Genomic DNA, 16,343 nt, shown 5'->3' on the forward strand with positions numbered 1-16,343 from the left:
CCATGCCTCCGTTGCTAATTCCAAAACGTCATTTGGAGGTTTGAGACACTGAGAGCAGACTAATGCGGTCTGGAACTACTTTAGCCGTGCGTTTTCCTGAAAATAATTGCACACATTAGAACGTTCGTCAACCAATCAGATTCTTACCCGTTCTTGATCCACTTCAAATGTTGACTAGGCCTACTGTATATATATGTATATATGTAAATATGTATATATATATATATATATATATATATATATAGAGAGAGAGAGAGAGAGAGAGAGAGAGAGAGAGAATTTATCTCTACTCACAGCTGTTACCCTCCCCCACCCACAAAAAAACGAACAGTAAGAAACAGAAACTAATTTATTTGTATTGACTGTGAGCTGCAATCCAGTAAAATTGCCAGAAGATGGCATCAAAGATCAGTACATGTTTCTCTTTTTTATTCTTACATCCAGTAAGATAATGCCCTTTGGCAGCTCAATGTTCATCTTAATAGGAAAACCGGACTGAAGTAATCACCTCAAATAAGATTACACTGAACTTCCTTCCAGTGAAAGTCACAAGAGGAACTTCCTCATTGAATCTGGCACATTCTCACAAACTTGACACATCTGCAATAATTCAGTCTAAATTACATAGATCCACAACAAAAACATACCAACCGCTCTTAGCTTCACCAAGGTCAAATGTTCTTGATCCGCAGGGCTCACGTGATGAAACACTGCCACAAAGGCTTTCTGAGGCGATCAACATTTGGAAACAGCACCTAAAGCTCCTTAACAGCTAATCTGCTAAAGGAACTCTGAAGCCGCAAAGAAACGATCACATGAACTAAACGTTCACTGAACAATCAAATGCCAAAAATTATTCAAAATCACTTTCTTCATCATTTATTACTAGAAAATATATACAACATTATTTTACATCCACACTTGAATGCATTTGTTTTTAAATTACCATAATATTAAAATTCCATAAAACTATAACTATAACAAAATATTTATAAAAAGACTGAAATGCCAGTTTTTCTTCAGATCAGCATGTTTAGTTTCCACTACAAAGAGATGAGATCACTTAAGAAAGAGAAGACAGGAAACTGCAAGCAAGTGCAGAAAAGTTTATCATCTCAGTATGGTTTTTACTGTACCACTGTAATCCATGAGCTCACCAGGGCATATTTTCACACGTCTTTACCACCTCCACGGCAGAAAAATAAGTGTGACTCTCTGCGTGCTTTACAAGAAAGGGCTGAACCGTTGACTTCTTCAACAAACCTCCACACAAAAGGCTAAACTGACAGGCCAAACATTATTTTGCACACAAACCACTGCATATTTCCACAGCAGTAGACTTCATATTGTATTAACTGAACAGGTTCTAGCTTGTCTCAGTTATCATAACTTTAGAATATTGCAGTGGGTGTTTTGTTTGTGTGTGAGAGTGAGAGAGAGAGAGCTTTCTAACTAGTTAAGCCACTCTTCATCTCTGCAGTGCTTTGCCCTCGAAGGATTTCCACGCCACCTGGCCGGGAGTCAAAAAAGGCCGGTTCGCTGTAGAAACTCTTAGGTGTCTTTTTGCTCTTGGTCGTCCTGACCTTGACTTTTTCTGAACACATCCTGTTTTTCATGGACAGGAGCTGGATGTCCGAATGCACATTGGCGACAGTGTGGCGTCGGCCGCCACCGGTCCTTTCCAAATAGGCTTCACCTTCGTGTTCGATTAGAGGTGCCAGGAAGGACTCGTTGGCAAAGTGTGTCACCATAATCTCGGGTTGAGCGAGGTGGGGGGTGTTAACCAGTCTCAAGCCTTCAAGACGTTCCTCTGCGGGGGAAGCCGTAATGACAGTGGTTAGATTCAACTCTGACTACAACATTCAGAAATCAGACTAGGGTCAATGACGTAAAAAAGAATTCTAGTTTTACTAATGTACTTTTTTTGCTTTTGTTGGTGTTTGTGTGGGTTTAAAAAAAAACAAAGTTTATATTTAATGATAAAAATGTGATGCGGTGTCATTATGTCAGGATTATAATGCTCTGTTCAGTGTTTGTTCCTGTCATTCTAAGTTTGACCTAGTTTCCCCAGTGTGTTTGATGAATGATCCTGTTCACCTGTTGTCTATTTAATGATCTCATTAGCTCTTTTGTTTGCTCTGTGTTTATAAGCCCTGTGTTTCCTCCATTCCTCGTCCCGCCTTGTCGACTTTAATGGATGTTTAGTCTGTTCCCTGAGTTTCTCCTGCCTGTCCCGTGAGTTTCTCCTGCCTGTCCCGTGAGTTTCTCCTGCCTGTCCCGTGAGTTTCTCCTGCCTGTCCCGTGAGTTTCTCCTGCCTGTCCCGTGAGTTTCTCCTGCCTGTCCCGAGAGTTTCTCCTGCCTGTCCCGTGAGTTTTTGTATTACAGATTACTTGTGTTATACTCTCCTGCGTCGTGCAGGAGAATATAATATACTACCATTATCAATAAAATAAAAATTTCCTTGCACATTGATTACACGTGAGAGTAGACATCTTTATCATTTTATATATGATATATTTTTAAAGACATTTATTCAAATAACATGAATTATTATTATTAGTTCATAAATATCATTAAGTTTTTGGGTAGTTTCCCCACATGTCATTTCTCATGATATGCTTTTTTTTTTCTGCTGGTTACACCATATGACATTAATCTGCTGGGCAAACTTTTTAAAATTATTATAATATTAGGCCTAATAAATAGGAAAGCTGTTTTGTTAAAATATTTTCCTCTAAACAATAATACTTAATAATAATGGTTTTTTTCTTCATTATTATATTAGGACAGCTATACCAACTTGACATATATTCCCTCAAAAAATCTTAATGAATTTTAATTACAGTTTAATTTTTTAATATTATTTAACTACATTAGTTAACATGAACTAACTTCTACAGCATTTATTAATCCTAGTTAATGTTAATTTCAACATTTGCTAATACATTTTTAAGATCAAATGTTGTATCTGTTAACAATAAAGCACTGTGAACATTTTTATTAACATTAACAACGGTTAATAAATGCTGTAAGAATATGTTGCTCATTGTTAGTTCTGTAAGTTAAAGCATTAACTAATGTTAACAAATGAGACCTTATTGTTAAGTGTTTCTTCAAAAACTACATTAAAAATAAATAAAAAACGTGCTTCTCATAGCAATAGTGTGTATTCAGTTCATTGTATATATTAATTGCATTTATGAATAAATTAATTGATCCAGACAAAAAAAGTGCATCATGTCATTGACCCACAATGCAAAAGAAGATAAAGCATAAAATGAATGATCACCTGAAGAGGAATCGCTAGGGCTCGTGTAGAGGTAGTTACTCAGGTAAGGAGATACAACCATGTCCACCAGTCTCTCCAGTCGGAAATACTCTTGTGTAGGTCCGTTAGGCTCATGAATGCCCTGAACATAATGAAAATATGAATCCAAAATAAAGACTGCCGGTAGATGAATAGTTAAATATCTGGGTTCAATCCCAAGACAGCTGACGAGTGGGAGTAATTCAGGAACAGATGATGCATCACCACTATACCCTTAAGCATGACACTGTATCCCTGTGGTACTCAGCCTTGTTCAGGAACAAAGCTGACAAATTTCTTTTGTATAGAGGAGCCTGATTTTAAAAATGAATGCTGGGTCAAGGTGCTTGGTATCTGGTCTAAGATTACACCAGCACAAAGCAGATATGAATATGTTCCCACACGACCACTCAGGGAATATTCTCACAGTGTTCAGTATTTATCATCATATCTCTGCTTCTTATTCTCACCTGTGTGTTAACAAATGTTTGCATAACGTTTATGGACATAAACTGGTTGATTTTTATTAAAATGGATTCCAACTTTACTTTATTTCATATAAAGCAGTTCTATTGTAGTATTATTTATATCTATTACAGTATCTTTATATTTCCAGTTTTAATTTTAGTTTAGTTAATTTTAGAAATTTTTATTGTTTTTTGTTTTTAAAAAATACTTTATTTTTTTATTTGGGTTTTAGTAAGTTTAGTACTTCAACTGGAATTATTTATAATTATTATTACAATTATTTTATATCAGGTAGTTTGCCAAGGCAAAATTTCAGGAACAGTTTTCATATTTACTATTGATCTCATTCTTTATTTCACCTTCATTAAAAAAAAAAGAAGTTTTTTTTATATAATAGTATTTATAATACTTTTACCTAATAACAATCCTGATCTAAAGGTCACATTAGATGCCTTCATCATTACTTTTGCTATATATATATATTACCTTGCCTGTAAATCTAAAAAATATGAAAATAATCATAAAAATATAACTACATTTTTTAGAATGATGATGATCTAAACAGAGTATAATAAACATAAACGATTTCAATATTTACTGTGTGAACATTATTTAAATCTATTTTTTACACAAATTATAACTGTCTCTCACTTGTGGCTTCATCTCAACTTTTTTTCCCAAATGTTACTGTAAAGCCCAATTTATACTTCTGCGTCGAACTCACGCCATAGGCTGTGTGTAGCGCGCGTACCCTTCGGCGTACCCTGACGTGCACCTCTCCAAAAATGTAACAACGTGTCAATTCTAGGCGGACGCAAGCGCTGAGATTGGTCTGCTAGAACCCCTCCCTCGGGTTTCACAAGTTATCTCTGCATGTGTAATTGCGCGTCAACGCGTACAACGACGCAGAAGTATAAATGAAAACCAACGCGTAGTGTATAGCGTAGAGGCTCCGGCGTAGGTCCGACGCAGAAGTATAAATCAGCCTTAAGTGTCAAGTTAATTTAAGTGTCCCAAACGACACCCTATACACTTGTACACTAGAGTATATACTTATCTGTGTAGTGTATGAATTTTAAGGTTATTTTGTCATTCAACATCAGTCTGATAGCCCCTCCCCCTACGCTACATAATTAAAGCTCCGATAGTTGAGTGCATGAAGGGTCTAACATGATTCCACAATTAGTTTTTTTGGTTAATTAAGTAGATCATCTGGATATTTAAAGTGTACTTTTTGGAATTTTCAGTGTGAACAAACTACTCCCACTATTTATACTACAAAGCGTCATAGAATAGGCGAAATGGGATGCACTTAAAGAAAAATTAAGGTAAATATAATTTGATATCAGATTATTTTTATTGTGCATCAAGCTGTAATTGTCAAATTATGCCAAACGTGTGAAAATATGATTTAATAAAAAAATAAAAATAAAATTAGCCTTAGCAGGACAGAAAAAGTCTGCTTAAAAATGATCAAAATGTAATTTCCATCACAAAATTTGAGATGTGGTGGAAATGTTCATGATGCTTCAAAAATCTTGGAGATTATTAAAGTGTAACTTTGCAGATTTTCAACCTGCTTTGCATTGTTACAATATCAGTAATATATGTAAATGAACAATGTGTAACTTGCTTCAAACTTGCTTTAACGTTGTCTTCAAAATGGAAGACAACCGCCTTTTTTCTCAGTTTTCTCAAGTCAGTTAGCATCCATTTCTAAATTAATTTCACCTTTCTACAGTATATGCAGACAAACTTAATTGAAAGCCTCTTTTGCCAGCAGTGAAATACTCCTTAAAGTGTACAAATGAAATAAGCTATAGTGAGACCTCACCTGCAGGATCAGCAGCATCTGTGTGATTGGAGGAGGGTATGAGGAGCCCCGAAACATGTTCTCCAGAGGAAGCTTCAACAGAACCATGTTCCTGAAACCTAGCAGAGCCATTTGCCTCACAGTCAACTCCTGACCCTACACACACACAGCCAAAAAACACCAGTCACCATAGAGTCGGTAACTTGACACTGATCTACTACTTTGAATGGTAGGTGAGATCATTTTAATACCTGCACGGGGTAGAAAATAGCTTGAAGAGTTGGCAGGATCTCTGTGAAAAACCTCACCCACATCTCAGACAGCGCTTGGAGCTGATTTTCATCTGGCCATGAGAAAGGAGTGAAGAATGCAGGGAGTGATTGAATTACACACATCTGTATAAAACCTTATTAAAGTGCACGCTGGCCATGAAATGAGTAACAAAACCTGGTTCGGCACTCACCATTGTGAAGCTGAATCTTCTCCAAAATATCCATCAGACCCTTATTCAAGAGTTGATCCTGGATAATGTGAGTGATGCAAGTACTTTAAAGGAATATTCTGGATTGATTACGAGTTAAGCTCAATTGACAGCATTTGTGGTATAATGTTGATTAGCACAAAAATTAATCTTTTCATAAGGCACTTACAAAGGAAGTGAATGGGACCAATTTGTAAGCATTAGAATACTCATCATATCAATAGGATAGCCATAAGAAATAAACATTTTGACACAATTTTAGTCAAAAAAATTACTTACCAACAGCCTTAAACCCTAAAACAACTGTACAAATGGTGGATAACACATTACAATAAAGTTGTATTTGTCAACATTAGTAAACCACATTAATTAACAGGACTATGACCAATGAACAATACTTCTACAGCATTTATTATTCGTAGTTAATGTTTATTTCAACATTTAATGATATATTTAGTAATATAAGTTGTATCTGTTAAAATTAGGTAATGCACTGTGAACTAACATGAGAATTTTGTTAATTCATATTAAGAATAGTTTCTTAAGAATAAGAAAAATTATATTCACACACACACATTTATGCTTTAAATGCTACAAAAATTGACCCGCTCACTTTCATTGTAAGTGCCTCACCGTAACTTTTACAGTAACTTTAAAAATTCACTTCATAATGTCTTTAAGACTGAAATACATTTTACCTGAAAGTACTCAGCGATAAATGATCCCAACTCGGTCCTCAAAAGCCACCTATTAAAAAAGTTAATAGCTGAGACAAGCCCTTATAAAGTACATTTTTACATTTTCTGAAGAAAATGTGAGTGATGCTGCCTGTACAAAACTCACCAGCACAATGCTAGGGTGTTGTGGGTGGTTGCTAAATGTTGATTGTGGTTTTTAGCGTGTTTCTAGCTTTTTCTGGGTCATTGCCTACTTACTCAATTCAAAAAAGTCAGATCATGACTTTATTATCAGAAACAGAGCTGCCAAATCTCACACATTCAGTCTAAGACCCACAAGATTGACACTATTCTCACACTCTCACGCCACACGTCTATTTTTTTGTCACACAGTGAAAAAACATTGCGGGACAAAGAATAGACAACGAATGTATGAATATGATTTGATATGAAACTAAGTCTCAGCTTTCAAATTCTGCTAATTTTATTAAGAAATTCAAACAATGTATACCGATAGAGCCAGCACGTCAACCAATCATCTCTTCTGCTTTACTACTAGTTACAGCATAAAATAAACATGAATGTACAGTACAACTTACAGAAACATTTCATGACTAATGTAATTGCTCAGTGTTTCAACCGCAGAAAGAACAATAAAACAACTTGTAACATTACATTTACCTCAGAAAAATGAACTCTAGAGAGGAAAATATCCACAAAATAGGCACTATATTACACGCTTATTATACTTTTACTCTTATAACTTTAAAAAGCGCCTTATTCAACTGTATACAAATGTTTTTTTTAATTAATGATTGTATATTCATTTTACCTTTAATAATCATGTACCAACTGACAGGGTTACCTGTAAGTGTACAGCAGCTGAGAGAGAAACATTAAAATGTACTTTACCACATTCAAATGAATCAAATTGAATCGAGATGGGAGTCGAATTGCAAGCTTATGAATCAAAGCCGAATCGAATCATTAAATTTGTGTCAAAACCCAGCCCTAATAAAAACACAGTACTAGTCATTGTACCATGTAAACTAACATGTTGTCAGTAAACCTAATGAAATTCTGTTCAGTTATCAAATGTTTTGACAATCACAATACTTCTAGCAAAAAAACGAAACACACAAAAAAAAACACACCCCCTCCCACCCTGAGCTCAAAAGTTGGCAGCCCTGAAAGTGAATTGAGTATATTGTCTGGTTTTCTCTGTATTGATGTCTTACCGTATGCTTTCATTCAGGGTGTAAAGCTCATTGGTCTGCACCCCCCCACCTTGGAAGACTTTCATTACAGCCGTTTGAACACTGCAAAACAGAAACGACTCAGGAAATAATTCAAATAGGCCTGGCTGCCCGATTGCAAGCTAAGCAAATTCCATGCAAAACATGCCTTTATATTGCAGAATCAAGCAATGTCACCTGTGTCAGGGAAATTGTCTCGTTGTTCATATCTATGGTCAGCATTTTTTGTCTGCTTGCCAGCAAACTTTCACTGCCAACCGACCATATTTGACTAACATCCTGCTCTACACTTCCTGAGAGAGGGGCAGCAGAGGTCTCATTTCCATTAGGAAGTGGTAAACCCAAAAGCTGCTGTCTGCTTCCTCCTCTAATGCCATAAAAAGTTACTGTCTCTAAAGGGTTTTTCCCAAAGACTAAATATGACTAAATGTGAACTCATAAGTTACAAAGCAAGGTTCCAATTTTGAGTCAGCGGAACTGTAAACATCGCCCCTTTTAATGCAAAGTGAAAACTAATTTTAAAGCTAAAGACTTTTTATTTGTTTTATCAATTTAAAGGGACTGTTCATCCAAAAATGTAAATTCTGTCATTATTTGGGTCAATGATTAAAAAAAAATAAAAAAAATAAAAAAGTATTCATGCATTTCTACAATAACTGTTTTTCTATCTATTTCTGAATTAAAACTCATTTTGATTTTTTGGGGGGCTTTGGTCAGCTATAGCTAGCCTATATTAATGAAAAGAGAAAAAGTCCTTTCCCATTAAAATAATAAAATTGGACAGAAAACTTTTTAAAAACATAATCTTTTATTATTATTTCTTAGAAAAAAATATTTTAACAAAATTGGTACACTTTATTAATATTCAAAAGACTTTTGTCTGCCAAATCCAAGGCACGTGGTTAAACAAACAAAAAAAAAATTATACAGGACATGATGTCAGAGAGGACTGCAGATGCCTACTGTGTGTCTAGGGATGCATATCGTTAAGGTTTTAACGGTATTACTACTCTTACCGATACTGCTTATCGACGATCCGGTACTTTAACCGTATTCTCATCGGTTCTTTTTGGTGTGTGTTTTTTTTTTTTTTTACATTCGAGTAATAATTAACATTTGCTTTATATTTTTAAATGTAAAATATCTATAGCAAAAGAAAAAGCAATGCTTTAACAAAACAAATAAAATATCTATTTGTTATGCAGCAGTGTGCAGGCTTTTTTGTTTTATATACATGAGATAGGATACGATAAGCAAAATTTAGTAATTTTTTTAATTTACTCATTTAGTAATCAAATGTAAAATAACACTATATAGTTTATCATAGATAGATTAATGCTTATTAAAGTTTAAGTTGTTCATTCAAGAGCTGTGAGTGATTTTCTCTGCCTTTTGCTGTTTGATTCGCATTAATGGCTCAATCGTCAGCAGGTTTATTAGACGCTGCCCCTTTAAGACCGAGTGCAGATCTAAAAGGTGACTGATGCACCATCATTTTCTCCCAACTATTTACGTCCATTTAAGACATAAACTGTGTTTCAGTGAATCTCAGAGCTGGTCATTTTTATATTTTATGTATATTTGATAGTTTAGATGCGCACATGAAGCCCAAAATTAAGTAGCCTATACTTTTCTTGTCTCGTTGCAGTCCATTTCGGTGCGCGCGTCGCCTTGTGAACAGCGTCTCTTGCGCAGATTTTTGTGCTTTTAATAGCTCTTTTAATGACTAAACGCGTCCGCAATTTAGCAACAGTAGAAACTGCATTTTACAACATTTACTGATCGTGCTGATTCTGACGGTACGTTTGGGTTTTAGGAAGAAATGACAGCGCATCGCTATGAAGGGAAGGAAGTTGCGCTAGACAGAATGCGTTAATTTGGTAATGGTTTCATCTCAAATATCTTCTTTTTATAATCTTTGAAAGCCGAAATCTAAAATAAAAGTAGAATAATATCCCAAGTCTAAAGTGTAACCACGTTTGAATGTTTAGTTCTGTCCTCATTGTCAGTCATTGAGCAGGGCTGTGGTGTCGTGCGCGCTGTGGCTCCGCGTGAGAGATCGCTGTCTCTCTCTCGGACTGCGAATAGCAAAATTGCGTCACAGACAAATGGTTTAATATTATTATAGCCTATATATAGAAATGGCTTGCGAGATAAACATGTTCAAGAAAACGTATTTATAGCAATAATAATAGTAGGCCTATTCTTAATTTCTCCAGTACCGACAGCAGAACCGATACGTCCGCGCTTATTGATACAGCGGTCTTTCAAAATTCAGCCCCGGGGCCCGTTTAATACCGGGTTTCGGTACCCAACCCATCCCCATGTGTGTCAAGATCAGTAAGTCTTTTAAAAGATCAGATAGTAAGTAGTTAGTTACCATAGTAGTTTTATAGGTAACACTTTAGTTTAGGGTCCAGTTCTCACTATTAACTAGTTGCTTATTAGCATGCATATTGCTAGAATATTGGCTGTTTAATAGTACTTATAAAGCACATATTAATGTCTTATTCTGCATGATCATATTCCCTTACCCAATACCCAAACTTAACAACTACCTACTAACTATTAATAAGCAGTAATTAGGAGTTTATTGAGGCAAAAGTTTAGTTAATAGTTTGTTAATGGTGAGAATTGGACCCTAATCTAAATTGTGACCATTTAATAACCAGAAAATTTTATTTATTGATGTTTACACTACATGACATATTTAGAGTCAGTGGATATAAACTTTTCCTTGAAAATGGTGTAAAGGTTTTTCAAACCCGGATGCAACCAAAATAAAAAAAACCCAATTACATTTCTAAGAACTTGCCATGTTTTATGAAAAATAAGGTTAGTTATTGTCATTGCAAAATGTCATGTGGTGCCACTCCCTAAAAACGAAATAATATCTTGAAATAGTAAATCATTATATTTGCAAAAAAGAAACTTTTTTTTACTTATACATATTATATTTAAAAACGATTTGGAAAATAATAATTAAGATGTGTATATTCACATGTATTCAAGGCGTAAGGAAAATATGTCATTTGTTTTTACTTTGGTTACAATACATGACATTTTTAGAGTCATTAGTTATAAACTTTTCTTGAAAATGGTATAAACGTTTTCAAAACATATGGAACCAACATAAAAACAAAGAGTCAATTTCTTGCCATGTGTGTTTATGATAAGACATTTTAGTTCAGGTTGTAAAAGGTCATGTGGTGTGACTCCCCAAAATTACCAGATTTTTTAATGAACTTTCTTTGTAAAAAAAGTCTCTATTGCATCTATTAAAACCCAATAAAAATATCCTCAAATCTCGTGGCAATTAATGAAACAATGCCTTTTCTCTTTTTCATCCATGGGAAAGGGAACCACCCACCTGTTCCAAACACTAGCGTTGGACAGCTGCAATGTTGGCGAGCTGGCATGAAAGCGGGCAAGGTCTGACAGCACAGGCGAGCTCATGAAACGGGGTCTGGGCTTTCGGAATGACCCCATGGTTCAGGTGTGATGAGGACAGGCACGTGCTAGAACAAATGTGAGATACAGAAAGTCACGTTAGAGCCTAAACCTACCACAAGTTACACCAAAAGGGTGACGCAGAAAAACATACAAAACCACGGCAAAGTGCAGTTGTTTACACGGTTCATCTGCGGTGACTCATTTATATCGATGCCTGTGTCATAGTGAAAGCCACACAGAAAGTCTACCATACAAACAAGCACACTTCCTTTGATGCGAAGCCTGAGATGAGACTTCCTGGTGTACTTATGGCTGCAGAGGCATCTGATAATCGCAAAAAACAAAAACAAAAACTGTTAGGATGCAGTTAACCAGATGCCTGTATCAGATGCTGACACGTTCAAACACCTCTCCTCTTGGTTTCCTATGCATGCATGCTTCCCAGAATTGTGACTCAAGCTGTCTTCCTCACAGACTCACCCTTGACAGCATCACAACTTGAACCCACACACATCTGATAGCAGATAGCAACTGTAAACTTACATATTTATCCCAACTGCCTAATAATAGGTTCGGTCTGTTCCCACACTGACAAAATCATTGCAGCAATGGCAACTATGGTGCCATGAGAAGGCAAACAATGGCTCCAATTATAGGCTGTCTTTGTAAAGCCTATGATGGGTTAAATTGGTGCTTTATCCACCCAGCAAGAAGATGGCAATGATGTCATATCAGATGGCACACCGAATCTGTTCCATCCTGCCGCTTGCTGCAAGAAAGTGAGCTCATTCACAGTCTAACATTATGAATGAAAATTTAATGCATCCATACTCACCATCTGCTAATTATCAGGCCAACAGCAAGCCATGCTGCAGACTCCCACTGCCAGTGATTCATTCTCTGCACTTGCATACATAATTCGTATGAATTGAGCTTATGGAGTACCTCTGGTCATAAATCACACTAACCAAGACATCACGCTCCTTAAGAATAATCTCATTCTTTTAGCTCTGGCTTATTAATTTATTCACCAAGTGCTTTGGTGAATTAGGGCTTGTATTGTCTGGTTTGATGGTTGACTGGTGAACTTGTAATAACAGACATGAGCATGTACTCAGGGCAGTTAGGTAATGCAATTAAGGCTGCAGCATCTCAAAGCATGACCAGAAGAGAGTAAACAGCCTCATTTATCATCCGCTTCCAACTGCTGACCCGGCTTAAGTACATAAGCGGACTCTCAAAGTCAGCCTCAACTTTTTGAAGACCCATTTACACTTATTTACACTAATAATCATTCTAATTCTATGAAAGCAGCTGAAATCCACATCACAACTATGACTAGTTTGGTTTTAATTTTGGTGAGCCCCAAAACTTTTAATGAAAGCATTGTTATGAAAAACACTCTTTCAAAGTTTTCCTTTCACAATAATTTAAAAGAACAATTCACACAAAAATGATCATTCTGTCATCATGTAGGCTACTCACCTTTAAGTTCCAAACCTGTATGGTTTTCTTCCTTCTGTGGAACATAAAAGAAGATATTTTGAAGATTATTTTTGTCTAAAACAAAATTGGACCCATTGACTTTCACTGTGAGACATTTTCATCACATTTTCTGTTCCACAGGATATATGAAAAAAATATGATCAGTTTTGTGTAAACTGTCATTTTAAGTCAAATGAAAAAATGCTTTCTCCGAATTTGCCTATAAATAAATGCCCAAAAATGTTGTATAGCGCACTAGTTTTTGAGGCAAAGGCAATGAAGAGTAAATATTTCTATGATGAGATAACGTTATCATCTATATCCCAAGAAGAATCCCATAAAAAGTGAGCTTTACACTGTAAGACTTTCTAATAACATTCATTAATGACATTAACTAACATTATATTCATTAGTTACACGTAAGAAATAAGTAGTTCAACAAGTTCTACACGTTAAGTTAATCTTCTCTATGGATCCTCTGGGGTAACTTAGCCTATACAGGACCTCAAGACGCTACTGAGTAAATGTTGCACTTACCCGCTTGTTCTTCTCAGTCCTAACTGAATGTTAGTTTGGCCACATTGTATTTTCCGCGACAGTTCTCACACATTTGAGCTCTCAATGCAACTTTCCCGAACGAACGCTAGCCTTATGTAAAAACCCATAGGCAAAACATAAAAGTAAAACTTCAACCCTTAAGAAGCCCGTATGTCAACTTAGTATTCATCGTTTGAGTCAAGAATGAAAGATGCTCCGCTGTGAAGCGCCGCTCGTGGGCGGGCCATGGGAGGAGTTCTCTGTTTCACACACGCAACAAGTGTGCTGTAGTGTGTCCGAGTCATTTCTGGAATCGGTTCTTTTGAACAGCTCGGTTCGAGTAGTTCTTTTCCGTCAAAGTAGTTGGCTGTGTCGAAATCGCCCCTATACCCTCATTCACTATTCCCTACATTTCTCCACTAATTTCGTCCACTTGAAGGAGTGAATGAAAACGAGTGAGCCGGAAGGGCCGCTTTTGCAGTTTCTGCTTGCCGTTTAATAATCATTAGTTAGCAAACTGGCAGCTCCAGTAGGCCTAGTAGTAATTCATAGATTTATCTTGAAGTCTGTCATGGAAACTAGCATGTATAAACCTTAATTAAAACAATTTAATAATATATTAAAAAGGGATGTAGGCTATCCCTGTATAATATTATGTAGCCACACAAAATTTCTAACCGGCATGCACTGCTTCAAGTCAGCCGCCGATCGGTCTCCGCAGCGCCGCTTCAAGTCGAACACACCTGTTGCCTCTAGAACGGTTTAGACAGAGCAATTCAGTCAGACCGAATTTGTGAAGTGATTCACTAAACACGCCCGAATCAAAATCGAACATTAAATAGTGTTCAACAACTGCAGACGCTTTGATGTGCGTTGGCACGCATTGTCCATGTCTGCATGACTGGAATTTATCATGTTCATACTCTGTGGTTTTCTTTAATCCCCAAGCATCTTCATCGTAGGCTACATAAGCTAAGTTCAAATAAGGAGTCCTAAAAGTATCATATTCCTTTAAGGCCATGTAAGCTTTTTTTTTCCTAAGACGAACTGCTGACCCGCATACTGGATTTAGAAATGAAATGAAAGATTTGACAATAACAACAGGATCATCTGGCCAATACTTTGAAATTACTTTTTAGAAATGCTCTAGAGGGCAGTATTGCACTGCTTCCGAGTTTTAGTAGCATTCAGCACATTACAGTTACAACACGTTGAAATGGTGAGTATATTTTTTGTGTGTGCTGATTTACCACTGATCTACCATCAGAGGAAAACATACAGTGGCATATGCAGGCGTTTTTTCTTTTTACAAGAGGCACATTTTTCTTTATACAGCAAATTGTCATTTAGGTGCATGCTTGCATAAAAGGATGATTGTCAGACTCAGAAGGTCAAACTAAATAACATATGAACTATGAGTTTTATTTTATATTAATTTTACAGGACCCATGTCTCCCAAATTTCAGTCTCCAAGACTCAAAACCCAGATTTGTGTAATTTTGCAAATGTCTCACAATAAATATCAAAAGTAGGGTAAAAGGGCTAGATAAAATCAATACCATTTAAAATAAATAAACTATCAATTGAAGATCATACCTAGATGCAGCACTAACTTATTATATAATTAATTGCAAGCAAACAAATGTAAAAATATGTATCACCTTTTGGTCAGGCAAAGTACATGAATGTCTGAACCAGAGCAAGAAAATAAAGATTGTAAAACTTGTTCTCTGCGACCGGTCCTCTCTTCAGTTTCGGCAAGGCCCTCCTCAACAGGCACAGGGGTCCTGTTGACCTTGATGGCAAGAGTCCTGTGTTAAACACTAATGAGAGAGAGACATCCCCAAGCATGTCTACAGCTCCGGCCCAATCAAACAAAGGGGAAGTGGTCTAAAAATAAATGGAACACATTAATGACTGATCTGCAGGTGAAGGCGGTGCTCTTTTGTTTGTTCTTCAGTGAAGGTGTGGATATTTATGTGCTTATGGGAATTTATGGTATCTGGCTGAAATAATAAATATCTGTCAATTTTTGAACTTCTGCTTGGAATACTTAGATAAAAAAAATGCTCTCCGAGGCGGATCCTCAACCTTTTCCCTTTCAAATTGAAATTCTTGACATGGTTCCTTTAAAAAGAGATGTGCCAGCACAAAAAAAAAAAAAAAAAAAAAAAAAAAAAAACAGTTATGAGAAAAAGACAATACGCTGCTCATGTTCCAAGCCCTCCGCGGGCAGGAAGAAAAAGTGGCAAATTCAAACAACAATTAATTTGCACAATATAATCCACTTCTATTCCCTGCCAGCAGGATTTATGCCAACTCTGCACATGAGAGCCATGAGGCTCTCTCTGGGCAGGAACAATTTCATCAGCCCTCCATGATTGATGAGGAGAGCAATGAATCTCTGGAGCAACAAGGCAGAAACAGCCTTTCTCTCTCACACAGTCCCTGTCACCTCTGTTTCCCTGGCGATTCTCTGCTTTCCGTGATTCTTCTGCTCTCGTCACTCTCCGTCATCTCATATTCTTGTCTGGGCCAATGTGCTTGGCATATTGTCTCATGTTTATGGAAAACAGATCTAGTTAGTGAAATAATTGTAGTCAATCATACTAAATGTAGTTAGTCACAATGTAATAGGGGGCAACATTCATTGAAAATGATTTAAAAAAGTAATCTGTTTTTCATTAAAGTTTTACAGATAAATAAACAAATCATAGATTAAAAAGCAGATGAGATAATGACTCAAGTTTTGAGTGATGCTGCCTCAACTCCACTTGGTGTCAGTATAAGTCCAAGAGACTTAAGGTACAAGTGAAAAATAAAGGTACGGTCATGTTACCGTTGTTCTGCATGCAGGCAAAATCC

General features: G+C 36.3%; 1 protein-coding gene across 2 annotated transcripts; it reads right to left on the reverse strand.

Annotated features, from left to right (window-relative positions):
• Positions 1–335: 335 nt before the first annotated feature.
• On the reverse strand, positions 336–13,771 carry prr5l (proline rich 5 like). Of its 2 annotated transcripts, XM_077210911.1 has the most exons (10): positions 13,479–13,771; positions 12,942–12,975; positions 11,374–11,521; positions 7,986–8,066; positions 6,769–6,817; positions 6,053–6,110; positions 5,841–5,932; positions 5,611–5,745; positions 3,291–3,411; positions 336–1,810 (listed from the first exon to the last, which is right to left on the reverse strand). In XM_077210911.1, the coding sequence occupies exons 3-10, from the start codon at positions 11,490–11,492 to the stop codon at positions 1,449–1,451; spliced, it is 1,017 nt and encodes a 338-aa protein (XP_077067026.1). In that variant the 5' UTR covers positions 11,493–11,521; positions 12,942–12,975; positions 13,479–13,771; the 3' UTR covers positions 336–1,448. The 2 variants fall into 2 exon arrangements, with proteins under 2 accessions (XP_077067026.1, XP_077067027.1); XM_077210912.1 differs by lacking the exon at positions 12,942–12,975 and having other exon boundaries at positions 13,479–13,701.
• Positions 13,772–16,343: the final 2,572 nt, after the last annotated feature.

The sequence above is a fragment of the Siphateles boraxobius genome, unplaced genomic scaffold, assembly GCF_051911475.1.
Source record: "Siphateles boraxobius isolate OS27281-9 unplaced genomic scaffold, OSU_SipBor_1 65, whole genome shotgun sequence".
Taxonomy (NCBI): domain Eukaryota; kingdom Metazoa; phylum Chordata; class Actinopteri; order Cypriniformes; family Leuciscidae; genus Siphateles; species Siphateles boraxobius.